Source organism: Chiloscyllium plagiosum, chromosome 14 (assembly GCF_004010195.1).
Source record: "Chiloscyllium plagiosum isolate BGI_BamShark_2017 chromosome 14, ASM401019v2, whole genome shotgun sequence".
Lineage (NCBI taxonomy): Eukaryota > Metazoa > Chordata > Chondrichthyes > Orectolobiformes > Hemiscylliidae > Chiloscyllium > Chiloscyllium plagiosum.
Window position 1 is genome coordinate 81,116,658 of NC_057723.1, and position 14,956 is coordinate 81,131,613.

The 14,956-nt window shown below is 44.5% G+C and overlaps 1 protein-coding gene across 1 annotated transcript in view; it reads left to right on the forward strand.

Moving 5' to 3' along the window:
- LOC122556846 (fibroblast growth factor receptor-like 1) overlaps positions 1 to 14,956 on the forward strand; it is a 165,173-nt gene that overhangs the window by 71,883 nt on the left and 78,334 nt on the right. Inside the window, exon 3 of the mRNA XM_043704091.1 lies at positions 5,329 to 5,601. Coding sequence (XP_043560026.1) covers positions 5,329 to 5,601 — 273 coding nt within the window. The remainder of the gene's footprint in view (positions 1 to 5,328; positions 5,602 to 14,956) is intronic.

Consider the following 14,956-nt stretch of genomic DNA (forward strand, 5'->3'; position numbering starts at 1 on the left):
CATGATGCTCACTCACATCAAACAGGACAAACAGTACATATTAAAGCACAGATCAGGTAGAACTAGTACAGCATGTGGAAAAGAAGGGAAAATGTGAAGGAACGTTTAAAGAGATACAATCGATTACTGTGATTCTGGCCTTTTGTCACAGAGTCCTGGTAGTTATTTTAAGCCTCAGTTTCACCCTGGCCCTGTGACACACACACACACGCACAGAAATAAAAATCACACCCATTAACAAATGACCCATTCACATCTGAAGTGAAAATGAGAAGTTGCTGTTTGGAATAAGCTGGTAATGCAACAGGAAATGATTTGAATAAATGTGAAGGTACAGAGGCGTCCAAGGTACACACTTGCCAGGTTTCTGGCACAGAAACTTTCCGACATCAATTCAGCGAGAGAATCTCCAGGGAAGGGGAGAGCCAGGAATGGGAAGGTTAAGAATGAGGCGCGAGGGAGGGAGACTAGGGCCACCACCATTTCCAAGAAACACAGCCTCGAAGCTGAAATCCATTTCAGTAAAACATCACATGATGTTTTTACTTTCCGTTAACCTTTGCCCTGCTGAATAAATAAGGAGCGTGTGTGTGTGAGAGAGTAGTGACTGAGTGTGAGTATGTTTGTGTCTGTGTGTCTGTGAGTGCGTGTCTTTGTGTTTATGAGTCTGTGCATGTGTGTGTGTTTGTAAGTCTTTATGTCTGTGCTTAACAGTGTGTGTGTGCGTGTGTGTATATATGTGAGTCTCTCTGTGTGTGTTTGAGAGTCTGTGTGTGTTTGTGAGTCTGTGTGTGTGCGTGTGCTTGACAGTTTGTGTCTGTGTGTGTGTATGTGAGTCTGTGTGTGTGTGTTTGTGAGTTTGTCTGTGTCTGTGTGTGTATGGATGGTTGGCACAGCAAATGCTGTGAGAAGCAGTTTATGATCCAGGATAATGTATCACTGTTGAGCACAAAAATGTCATTTTTCAAAAAGACTTTTTTTTCAAGGTGCTAGGGAATAGAAAAGGGAATTGGGTGGGTGGTCACATTCGAGTGTGAATGATTAACCTTCATCTCCAGTCGCTGCTTTTAAATGCAAACTGGAAGGAATGGGTAGTTCTGAGAAAGGCTCACTCCAAACTGTAACATTCACTCTGACTTCTCCCCACAGATACTGCCAGACCTGCTGAGTTTTTCTAGCAATTTCTGTGTTTGTTTCTGATTTACAGCAAGTGGAGTTCTTTTGATTTTTATTCAGGAGTGGGTGGTTTCTGACTGAATCAAGATACCACGGTCTGTTCAAACAGTGAACTCTACAGATCCCAGCAGAGAGCTGCGCTCTGACAACTGGTCCAATCGTGTCTCACTGACTAATGCTCCTGGCCATTGTGGGCTCCCACTGGGAGGTGGGCTATGAAGACCAGGAAAACACTGCTACATAGACACCCAAAATGCACCGGGGTACCATCCCTGCCCTCCCTTCTGCAATCAATTGCAGAACCGTAATTCCAACCTATTTACAAAGCAAATATACAATTACATTTCCATAGTTACAGATGTGCAGAAGCACACATGCCTTTGCACATGCCCATTGGAGCACGCATGCACACAGGCATGCACTCAATATGCATTTTGAAGCCACCAGGCCTGTCTATTTTGCAGCTTCTGGAGCTTCCTGCTTTAATGTTGAAGTGCTAAGCTCTAGTCAAGGGAAATACAGGGACAGAAGAATTGCTTCACACTAATTCAGATTGGCTGCTACTTGTTTCAGGACAGTGCGCTGACTTTTTTTTTATCATGGGATGTGGCCATTGTTGGCTGGGCCAGCATTCATTACTGGTTCCTTGTTACCCCTTGAAAAGGTGTTGGTGAGCTGCCGCCTTGAACCACAGCAGTCCATGAGATATAGGAACGGCCAGCTTGCTGCTCAAAAGGCAGTTCCAGGATTTTGGCCCAGCGATAGTGAAGGAACAGCGATACATTTCCAAGTCAGGATGCTGAGTGGCTTGGAGGGGAACTTAAAGATAGGGTAGTGGTCTTCCCACTAAATTGCATGTTCCCATGTATCTGCTGCTGCTGTCCTTCTGAATGGTATTGGCCATAGCTTTGGAAGATGCTGCCTAAGGAGACTTGGTTAATTTCTGCAGTGCACCTTGTAGATGATACACACTGCTGCTACTGAGTGTCAGTGGATGTGGTGGCAAACAAGTGGACTGTTTTATCCTGAACTGAGCCAAGTATCCTGTGTGTTGTTGGAGCTGCCCCCATCCAGGCAAGTGGGGACAATAGCATCACACTCCTGATTTGTGCCCTGTAGATGGTGAACAGGTTTTGGGGAGTCAGGAGGTGACTTACTCACTGCAGTATTCCTATCTCTGACCTGGTTTTTAGCTAATGTGTTTATGTAGTTAGTCAAGTTGAGTTTCTGGTCAATGATAACCCCCAGGAATGTTGACAGTGGGGGGTGCTCAGTGATTGTAATGCTATTGGGTATCAAGGAGTGATGGGCTTTTTTTTTGTCTCTTATTGGAGGTAGTATTGGAAAGACATTTGTGTGGCACAAGTGTTACTTACCATTTGTCAGCCCAAGCCTGGATATTGTCCAGATCTTGTTGCATTTGACTATGGATGACTACAGTGTCTGAGGAGTGACGAATGGTACTGAACATTGATGAACATCCTCAATTCTGATGTTATGATGGAGGGAAGGTCATTGATGAAGCAGCTGAAGATGGTTGGGCCTAGGACACTATACTGAGGAACTACTGCAGAGATGTCCTGAAGCTGAGATAACTGACCTCCAGCAACCATCTTCGTATGTGCCAGTTATGGCTCCAACCTGCCGAGCGTTTACCCCCGATACCCATTGATTCGGGTTGTATTGTTAGGGCCCTTGATGTCAAGGGCTGTCACTCTCATCTCACATTGGGAATTCAACTCTTTTGTCCGTGTGTGAACCAAGGCTGGAATGAAGTCAGGAGCTGGGTGTCCCTTTGGCAGAACACAGACTGAACAGGAGTGACTTAGAACCTTTCCTTGCTGTTGTCTAATATAGGATTGGATCAAACAGCAACCATTCAAAATGCACCACAGTAAATTATGGTTTAATAATAGCAGAGTAACACATTTGGTTACCTTTGTAAAGGGTACATAGCAAAACGGACATGGTTTGTTGGGGTAGCAGCTGAGTTTCAGCTTTGGTAACCCCTTGAAACATATTCCTAGGAACGGAATTATTTCACCGTGTTTGTCCACTGTTCAATGACTGGTTGGGTTCAGTTCTGACACACCCTGGGATAGCTTCCCCATGGAGTGTGCAAGTTCCCCTCCAATCCATACACCATGCAGACTTAGAATTTTATTGCCGTTTCTTCAGTGTCACTCAGGTAAAACCCTGGAACTCACTCCCTAAGGGCATTGTGGGTCTACCTACAGCACACAGACTGCAATGGTTCCAGAAGGCAGCTCAACTCCACCTTCTCAAGGGCTAACTGAGGATGGGCAATAAATGCTGGGCCCAGCCAGCAATGCCCACATCTTATGAATGATTTTGTTAAAATAAAAGATGTTGAGGGTGGTTTGCAGGTGGAATGAACTTCCTGAGGAAGTGGTGGGTGTGAGTACAGTTACAACATTCAAAAGACATTTGGATAAGTACATGAATAGGAAAGGGTTGGAGGGATATGGGCCAGGAGCAGGCAGGTGGAACAAGTTATGTTTGGCTGGTTGGGCCGAAGGGTCTGTTTCTGTGCTGTATGACTCTATATTCGGAGCACTCTTCCACCAATGGTAATTGATGCTAAGTCAGTTGTTAATCTGAGATCTGAAAAGTATGGTCCTTGTTAGCTAAAGATTTAAGAGGTTATGAGGCAAAGGCTGGTATTTGAAGGTAGTCACAGAATAACCATGTGTCAAAATGGACATCTTCTTTTCCCAAAAATGATGGGGCCAGTTGACGTACTGACTTGACATGGGTCATTTGGCAGATTTCAGGCCGGTTCGGGTAAAAGCACAAGATATTCTTGTTTATTTATTATGTCTTAAGCTACGTTAAGTAATCACCTTAAGGAATTGGGACAATCATCTCCATTTTTCAGGATGCCTATGGAGTTGGTCCAGCCTGTAAGATATCATAGCAAATGGTCCGGGACACCAATAACTAATAATCGCTTATCCACTAATCAAGGATTTACAAGGATGTTGCCGGCGTTCGAGGGTTTGAGCTACAGGGAGAGGCTGAATAGGCTGGGGTTATTTTCCTTGGAGTATCAGATGCCAAGGGGTCTTGAGGTTTAAAAAATCATGAGGGGCATGGATAGGATAAATAGACGAGGGTTGGGAAAATCCAAAACTAGAGGGTGTAGGTTTAAGGTGAAAGGGGAAAGATTTAAAAGGGATCTAAGGGGCAACTTTTTCACGCAATGGGTGGTACGTGTATGGAATGAGCTGCCAGAAGAAGTGGTGGAAGGTGGTATAATTACAACATTTAAAAGGCATCTAGATTTGTACATGAGTTGGAAGGGTTTAGAGGATATGGGCCAAGTGCTGGCAAATGGAATTAGATTAATTTAGGATATCTGGTCAGCATGGACGAGTTTAGATTAGATTAGATTAGATTACTTACAGTGTGAAAACAGGTCCTTCAGCCCAACAAGTCCATACCGACCCTCCAAAGAGTAATCCACCCAGACCCATTCCACTACATTTTACCCCTTCACCTAACACTATGGGCAATTTAGCATGGCCAGTTCACCTAACCTGCACATTTTCTTTTTGGACTGTGGGAGGAAACTCACGCAGACACGGGGAGAATATGCAAGCTCCACGCAGACAGTTGTCTGAAGCGGGAATTGAACCCAGGTCCCTGGCGTTGTGAGGCAGCAGTGCTAATCACTGTGCCACCATGCCGCCCAAAGTTGGACCAAAGCATCTGTTTCCATGCTGTACATCTCCATAACTGCAACAATAACTGCGGGTCAGTACAGCAATAAACACAAATAACAATTAAGTGGTGATATTGTTGTGAATGCCAATGAGACAGTCTATACTCAGGTATGTACCCATCGCTAGCTGAAGCCTCAGGTGTACCAGGCAATGCTATACTTTCCTGCCTTGTACCATCAATGGCACCATAGAGGGGTAGTCTGTGAGATAACACGACCCCAGTCCCAATGGATCCTATAGGTCTCAGATCAATGGGCAAGATCCAGGATCTATCAGCAGTTTGGAGGATACCAGGGATGCTGGAAGTTGATGAGTGAATTTCATTATAATGCCTTTCCCCTAGATTTCAGGCCAGCTCCCCCATTGTAGCCTTACTGACCGCTGATCCTCTCTCTTTAATGTCCAGGCCCCCCGAGGATTGCTAAGAAAGTGATGAGCAGGCAGGCGGTCAGGCTTGGCCGCACGGTCAGGTTGGCCTGTCCTGTCGAGGGTGACCCTCCTCCGCTGACCATGTGGATCAAAGACGGCCGCACCATCCACAGCGGCTGGACGAGGTTCCGAGTCCTTCAGCACGGTCTCAAAATCAAGGAGGTGGAAATGGAGGACGCAGGAGTGTACGTCTGCAGAGCAACCAATGGCTTTGGCAGCATCCATCTCAACTACACCCTCATCATCATCAGTAAGTAGACAGACCGCCTTTGATCTCAATCTTGTTTGGTATGGTTCCTTCTTCCCTCAGTTCACACGCCTTGTCAAATGCTGGGACATAATGCTTTACTGGGTTCCGTGGCACCCACCAATACTTTTGCTGAAGGATTTACAAAATAAAACATTACATCTATGCGCAGTCCTGCTTGCCCTCAGGGCTTTGCAAAGTGTTTCCTCAGTCAATGGATAGCATTGGAAGTCTAGTTGCTGTTGTATTTTGTTGGAGATCTGTTAGGAAGTTGATAAAACTTTGCAATGTACAAAATGGCCGTCTCTCTCTTTCTCTCTCTCTCTCGTGAACACCATTTCCCAATGGAGGTCACAAAGTACTCTCGACCCTGTCCTTCCATTAAATGTGGGAGAATGTTTGTTTATTTATTTACTCTTTCATGGGATGTGGATGTTCCTGGTTAGGTCAACATTTATTGCCCATCCCTATTTGTTAAGGAAGTTAAGAGTCAATCACATTGCTATGGGTCTGGAGTCACAGGTAAGGATGGCACTTTCCTTCCATAAAGGGCATTTGTGAACGTGATGGGCTTTCCCCCAATAATCGCTTCATTGTCATTATTCGTAATTACAGATTTTTTAATGAATTCAAATTCCACCATCAGCTGTGGCAGGATTCGAACCGAGGTCCCCGGAACATTCTGCATGAGTAGTCTAGTAGTAGAATATAGAGCAATACAACACAGGGACGGGGCCTTGGGCCCACAATGTTGTGCTGAACATGACGCCAAATTAAATTAATCCCTTCTGCCCTTAGTCCATTTCCCTCCATTCCTTGCGTATCCATGTGCTTATTTAAAAGTCCTTTAAACACCCTTACATTATCTACCTCCACCACCACTCCTAGCAGCACGTTCCAGACTCTTACCACTCTCTGTATAAAAAAGCTTGCCCCTGTCTCATTTGAACATCTCCCCCACCCCCTCACCTTAAATGCATGCCCTCAAGTTTTAGACATTTCAATTGTGGGGAAAAGATTCTGACTGTCAACTCCATCTATGCATCTCACAATTTTATAAACTTCTAGCAAGTCTCTCCTCAGCCTCCACTGCTCCAGAGAAAACAACCTGAGTTTTTCTAGTCTCTCCTTCGAGTTCATGCCCTCTAATCCCGACAGCACCGTGGTAAACCTCTTCTGCACCCGCTCCAAAGCCTCCACTTCCTTCCTGTCATGTGGCGACCGGAATTGAATGCGGTACTCTCAGAATGGCCTAACCAAAGCCTTATAAAGCTGCAATATGACATCCTGACTCTTGTACCCAATAGTAATAATACCACTAAACTTTTGGAAATCACACAACATCAAGTTATAGTCCAACAGGTTTATTTGGAAGCACTAGCTTTCAGAACGCTGCTCCTTCATCAGGTGGTTCCAAATAAACCTGGTGAACTATAACCTGGTGTTGTGTGATTTCTAACTTTATCCGCCCCAGTCCAACACCGGCGGCTCCAAATTGTGGCTGAACTGTTGCCTCCCCATATCGCCACATTGAGGCAATGAGCAAGGAAGACTTTTAACATCGACAATTTTGACCAAAATCAAAACAAACTGGCATTTGGGTAATCAGCCGGATAACCTGACTATCCCTTCCCCAAATTCTCTATCAGCCTGTTCATTTTCCAGGGTGGAAAGTCTCACAACAGCATGTACAAAAGTGTAAAATTCCTGCCTCCTTTTTTAATGTTACTGAGGTAATGTCAACCCGTTCCAAAACAGAACCTTGACTTACTAACAAAACCTCTTTGTCTTCAAAAATAGTACATTTGGCGCTGAATTATTTGTTAAAGTGCCAATCTAACCCACTGTGCAACTGGTGCTACATACAAATCATCTGCTTTTGTGAATCCAATTATAATCACTATTAGACAGACGAGTAAAACAGACACTGACGTTGGAAAGGATCCACAGTGACAAACAGAAGCTAAAGAACCACAGATCAACTAAGAATGAAAGTGTGTGAGAGAGAAAGACAGACAGGGAGAAAGAGAGAGCGAGAGAGAGATACAGATTGGAGAGATAAAACAGACACAGGAAGATAAAGTAAGGATGTTATAGATATCAAATGGGGCAGGAAGGAGATGGAAGAACAGAGCAGGAACGATGTAAATTAGGATAAATTTCCGTGAAAGAGAAAGAGAAGGGAATGAAGAACACATGGAAGGAAAAGGGGTAAACGATGGGCAGGTAAGGGGATATGGACAGTGCAGAGGAGAAAGAGCAAACAGGAGAAAAGAAAACAGTGAATAGACAAAACAGTGTTCAGTCAAGACATTTGGAAAAGGAATTGGATGGTCTTTTGAAAAGGAATAAAGTACTGAGTTACAGGAAGAAAGCAGGAGGACAGCTCAATGTGAATTGTTCATTCAGAGAGCTGGGTCAGACATAATCAGTCAATTTCCTCCTTCTGCACCCTAACAGTTTGACGATTGGGTGAAGTACAGAGGGAAGATACAGAGAGCAAGGGAGAGGTAAAGCTGCAGTACTGAGAGTGTGAGATAATAGGACATGGTTAAAGAGAAAAAGTAAAGATACACAGACAAATATCACTGATGCATGGAGAATGTGGGCATTCTTTCTCAAGTACTTAGAGTCATAGAATTATGATGATGTACAGCATGGAAACAGACCCTTCTGTCCAACTTGTCCATGCTGACCAAATTTCTTAAATTAAATTAGTCTCATTTGCCAGCATTTGGCCCACTTCCCTCTAAACTTTCCTTTTCATATATCCATCCAGATGCCTTTTAAATGTTGTAATTGTACCAGCCTCCATCATTTCCTCTGGCATCTCATTCCATACGCGCACTACCCTCTGTATGAAAAAGTTGCCCCTTAGGTCCCTTTTAAATCTTTCCCTTCTCACCTTAATATGGAGGTGGCGGTGTTGGACTGGGATGGACAAAGTCAGAAGTCACATGACACCAGGTTATTTGAAATCACAAGTTTTCGGAAGGGACAGTGCTCCAAAAGCTTGTGATTTCAAATAAACCTGAAGTTGTGTGACTTCTGACCCTCTCGGCTTAAACCTTATGCCCTGTAGTTTTGGACTCCCCCACCCTGGGGAAAAGACCATGGCTATTCACTTTATCGAGGCTTATATACTTGTATGCTATCCTGTCCAGCTATGGGTGAAAACACAGTTATAAAATATGGGAGTCAATATTGCTGCCAAGTATTGGGGTGCAGTCTATTTTGAACTGACCTCTATCCAGGTGAATAGACTATCCACCATGAATGTGAATCTCTGATGGTCAACAGATTTACATTTGAAAGTGTGACTGAAGTAAATCTGTGGATTCGAGATACTGGTAGTTCTGCTGTTATGCAATAGATGCATTCTGATGCAACCCTGCGACATATAAAAAATGTACAATAAAAATAGCACTTATAGTTACAGCCAACACACGTTTTAAAAGGTTAGATTAGATTCCCTACAGTGTGGAAACAGGCCCTTTGGCCCAACAAGTCCACACCGACGGGTGACCCACCCCCCCTCTGACTGATGTACCTAACACTATGGACAATTTAGCATGGCCAATCCACCTGATCTGTGGGAGGAAACCAGAGCACCCCGAGGAAACCCACGCAGACATGGGGAGAATGTGCAAACTCCACACAGACCGTTGCCCAAGGCTGGAATTGAACCTGGGACCCTGGTGCTGTGAGGCAGCAGTGCTAACCACTGAGCCACCGTGCCACCCAAACCTCAGACACAGAGTCCCCTATTTGTCCATACAGCGAATTCGCGTTGACTGCATGTGCATTATAAGAGAAGGAGCCTGCATCCCTCAAAGGGTTAATGGGTCAAGAGTTGGTGATGAATACATGCCTTCCTTCACTACGGGGGGTGGCAAGACAGAACGATCTGACAAACAGAATATATTAGAAAATGGAAACTTTCAAAACAAAACTTGAAGTAACAAAACATCCAGTATTTGTGGATTTATCTTCTCCTGTTGGGATCGGCTTGACAGTGACTCGTGTAACATTGACCGACAGCCAAAGGAAGGAGGTGGGCCCACTCAGTCCACAACCTTTCCTGCTTTCAATTGTCCCCAGAGCCAAACTGAAGGGGAATCATGTGCTGAAAGTCTCAACGCATTCACTGAAAATGCAGCAGGCTCTTTTTTTAAAATCCTCTCCCAAGAAATGCTGGCAGAGTGCACAGGGAGGGATTGGTGATAGCGTGCCTGCTAGCTTAGTAACTGTCAGCTCTTTGAGCACAACTGCACTTGGACTCAACTGCCTTCTCCCCATTACTCTGCTTATTGTTCCTGGGAAAAGAGTGATATGCAGAGTGACAGGAGAGAGGGCAGACAAAGTGCCGGCCTCTTAACAATTCTGCAATTTTGTGACTTCTGACCTCCCCACGGTCCACTTCAATCTGCAAGCTTTCAAAATCATCTTCCCTCTCTCTTCAGCCTTGTGCTCCCCTCATAGCAGAACTAATGCTTGAGCATCATGTGGCTCTGTGGGTTAGTGTTGCTGCTTCACAATACCACAGACCTGGGTTCACTCCCAGCCTCCGGTGTCTGTCTGTGTGGGGTTTGCATATTCTCCCTGTGACTGCGTGGGGTTCCTCCAAATGTGCACAGGTTAGGTGGATTGTCCACGCTAAAGTATCTGGGGGGTGTGCAGGCTTGATGGATTAACCATGGGAATCACAGGGTATGGGTCTGGATGGGGTCCTCCTCAGAGATTTGGTGTGGCCTGCTTCTACATTGTAGGAGTTCTGTTTGATTATTGTGTGCATGAATGTATATATTGTGGAAAATAATGTGAAAGTTTGACCTTAACGCAAAAAAAATTGCATTATTTGTGACTCAGTTGGCAATACTCTAACAGTGAGTCAGGACGTTCGTGGGTTCAAGTCCCACTCCAGGATTGAAGTGCAGAAATGAAACTTGATGCACCAGCAGAGTGCTGAGAGAATTCTGCACCATTCCAGGTCCATTGCTCAGCTGGGATACCCAGCCCAGAGACCCTGCCACAGGTGGATGTACATTAGGGCATTAGCTATTTGCAAAAGGAGCAGAGGAGTTATTCCTGCTCTCCTGGTCTGCATTTACCCTCAATTACCCCCTGCCATTATCTGGTCCTGATTATGGCATTTTTCTCTTTGAATATTAATGTTACAACAGTGCCCACACTTCTGAAGCTGTCTACAAAACAGTTTGAGGTATCTGCGTTTGTGAATTGTGCGACTTGGCTGCTGTTTGTCAGGCCAGTATATGGGAAGGTCAGGAAATTGGGAAAATGCCCACTGCCTATGTTTGGATTTGGATCATTAATCAGAGTTTTGCTAAACCCCTTGCGTAACGCAGGAACAGCAGTAAAACCATTCAGGCCCGAAGACAGGGTCCCCTGCTCAACTGGATCAAGACTTTGCTGTATCATGATTCATACCCTGGCCTAACACAATCTATCCATCTCAGTTTGGAAATGTTCAATTAACCAACTCTCAGAGGCTTTCGTGGGGAGGAATTTCTAGCTGTTCACAACCCTTCACATAAACCAGGACTTCCTGATTTCAGCCATTGATCTAATTAAAAGATTAGACTTTGGGTTCCCTCTGCCAGATGATATCGTCCTCCGTCTATCCTGTCAAATCCTTTAATCATCGTGACCATCTCAATTAGATCACCCCATAATCTTCGAAATTCAAGGGAGTGTAAGCCTTCTGTATTCACCCTATCCTTATAATTTAAAAATCACACAACACCAGGTTATAGTCCAACAGGTTTAATTGGAAGCACACTAGCTTTCGGAGCGACGCTCCTTCATCAGGTGATAGTGGAGGGCTCGATCGTAACACAGAACGTATAATTTAAAGCATTTAACCAAGTATTATTCTAATCGATCTACACTACAATCTTTCCAAAGTCAGTACATCCGTGCTAAGGGATGGTGCCCAGGACTGAAAGCAGTTTTTTTTTCAAACTATGTTACAGGACTAACAGCTGTACGTGTCTGTAAAGTCAGAATTCACACCACACCAGGTTACAGGGCGTTCTGCTATAACACGACAGTTGTGCTCATCTGCAAACCTGTGCTATAGAGAATCGCGCTATCACTACGGAAAATCACGCTGTGGAAGATTACTAATAGAAAATCGCGATACCCGTTCAGTAGAAAGTTTGCGTTATCCAAACAGCATCCACAATTCGTCAATCGCGTTATCGCCAATTTGCGTTGAGGAATTGCGCTTTGTACCAAAGCGACCTGTATAGTACAACAGGTTTATTTGAAATCACAAGCTTTCAAAGGGCTGCCCCTTCATCAAATGAAGTGGGGGCAAACGCGCAGACACAGAATTTATAGGCGGAGAGATCATTGCAAGATCATTTTGGGTAATTAGGTTGGTAAGTCACTGATTTCAGATTCTGCAGCAGCTTGGTTGTAGGCAGAATCTCTTTGCAATGCAACTGGTATTTGGGAATGGTGCTACCCAATGTTAAATTCCCATCATTGCTCCTTCAGTGACAGATACAAAGCTGCTGTCCACTTGAAGAACAGCGCACTGTTACGACCAAGCGATGTCTCAGCTGGCATTGTAGCAGGTGATGGTGTGTTTGAGGATTGTCCATGCCATCCAAGATTGGCCCTTGTAAGGTGTCAACCAGGAAAGGGAAAACATGATAGATGAAAAAAATTAAAATATTGAAATATGAAATTGTTAAGCTGGAGAAGGTTCAGAAGAGGTTTACCAGAATGTTGCCAGGAATGGAGGCCTAGTTATAAGGAGTGGCTGGATAGACTGGGACTTCTTTCACTGGAGCTTAGGAGGCTGAGGGGTGACCGTATAGAGGTTTATAAAATCATGAAGGACACGGATGAGTTAACTGGCGGGTGTCTTTTCCCAAGGGTGGGGAGAGAGATTTAAGGTGAGAGGAGAGAGATTTAAAAAAGACATGAGGGCAATCTTTTGACACAGAGGGTGGTTTGCGTGTGGAATGAACTTCCTGAGGAAGTGGTGGGTGTGGGTACAGTTACAACATTTAAAAGACATTTGAATAAGTACATAATTAGAAAAGGGTTGGAGAGATACAGGCTAGGAGCAGGCAGGTGGGACTAGCAGTAAGTTTGGGATTATGTTTGGACCGAAGGATCTGTTTCCATGCTGTGTGACTCTATGACAAGGTAGCAATCTTGTTGATGAATATTTCGTAATTCAACTCCGTTCACTGATGCCAAGTCCCTCACCACACCCTGTACCCGAGTCCTCTCACCCCTCACTCGCACTCCTTTCTTGTAGATGATGAATAATGCATTGGATGGGCACTGCTAAATCTCAGGTCCTTCTTACTAGGCAAGCATTCACAGTATCACAGAAGTCTTACTGTACAGAAAAAGGCCATTTGGCCCATCGTGCCTTTGCTGACTTGTTAAATGAGCCTCATTTCTCTACTACCAACCTCTTGCCTACTCCCAATATCATTGCAAAGTATTTTTTATCATCCAAAGCCCCACTGGATGTCTCAACTGAACCTTGCCCCACCACACTTCCAACCAGCGCATTCCATACCCTGACTAATCGTTCGGTGTAAAAGTGTTTCCTCACTTCCCTCTTGCTTCTTTCGCTGATCACTCTAACTCAATGCTTTTTACACACGGGAAGAGTTTCTCCTTATCTACTTTATCCAACCCACTCCTGATTGTGAAGATCTTTATCAGATCCAAGGAGAACAGACCCAACCTCTTCAGTCTATCCTCCTCACTGAAGTTTCTCATCCCATGGAACCAGTTTTGTAAACCGCTTCTGGATTCTCTCCAGATGCTTTCACATCCTTCCTATAATGTGGTGTCCACACCTGTACAATCCTACTCCAGACACAAGAAGATTATTCCTGTCACTTCCAAACCTTGTGCCCCCCCCCCCCTCATGATAACAGCTTTAAACTTGTATTGGTAATAGTGAACAGCACTGGTAAAGATAAACCAGTAGCCCTGTTGAAGCCCATGGGCAATGAGAACAATTGTAATAACATCAACTAGCAAAGGTTTATCACTCAAATCTGGATGAAACTGAGGTTTTTATTCCTTAGTGCTAAAAGATCTGTCAGGCACCATCAAGGGGATTGTCAGTTAATGAGATTTGCAAAGCAGATTTCCACTTTGAAATAGTTTTGTCTGTAGAAATTAATATTAACAGGCTCCTTCAACAGAGGAAAATTCTCTGTCCACTGGTGAAAATAAATAAGTATATCCCTTAAATGGTTCCTGTCACTGAGGCCCGCTGCCGCTCCGGTACTTCGGGCTGTGGATAATAAACAGAAGGTTTTGGCATTAATTCTGGTTCAGAAAGAAATGCTCGAAGGTCAGGGGAAAGGAAAGAAGTAAAGAGTCTGGAACCTAGATTTGGATAAAGGGCTTCTCTTATTGAGAGCGGAATCCAATATCACAAAGGAAGATCCGGAATCTGCAAAGGGGTCAGGTAAAACAGACAAAATAAGCTCCAGCCAGCGGGCACAGGCACAGTAGCTGATGGGAAGCCCGTACACCAGGAGGAACCTGGTCAGTCTTGTTCTTGCAAGTCATAGAGCCATAAAGATGTATAACACGGAAACAGACCCTTCGGTCCAACTCGTCCATGCCGACCTGATATCCTAACCGAATCTAGTCCCCTTTGCCAGCACTTGGCCCATATCCCCCCTAAACCCTTCCTCTTCATGTACCCAGCCAGACGCCTTTTAAATGTTGTCTTTGTACCAGCCTCCACCACTTCCTCTGGCAGCTCATTCCATACACACTACACCCTCTGTGTGAAAACATTGCCCCTTAGATCCCTTTTATATCTTTCCCCTCTCACCCTAACCTATGCCCTCTAGTTCTGGACTCTCCCGCCCAAGGGTAAAGACCTTGTCTATTCGCCTTATCCAAGCCCCTCATAATTTTAGAAACCTCTATAAAGTCATCCCTCAGCCTCCAACACACTCCAATAGACATTTCAGCTTATTCGGTCTCTCTCTCTACAATCATTTAAACTGAGGAGTAAGTTGCTTTCAGATGCTTTCACATCCTTCCTATAATGTGGTGTCCACACCTGTACAATCCTACTCCAGACACAAGAGGATTATTCCTGTCACTTCCAAACCTTGTGCCCCTCCTCCCGCCCCCCCACCTTCATGATAACAGCTTTAAACTTGCACTGGTAATAGTGAACAGCACTGGTAAAGATAAACCAGTAGCCCTGTTGAAGCCCATGGGCAATGAGAACAATTGTAATAACATCAACTAGCAAAGGTTTATCACTCAAATCTGGATGAAACTGAGGTTTTTATCCCTTAGTGCTCAAAGATCTGTCAGGCACCATCAA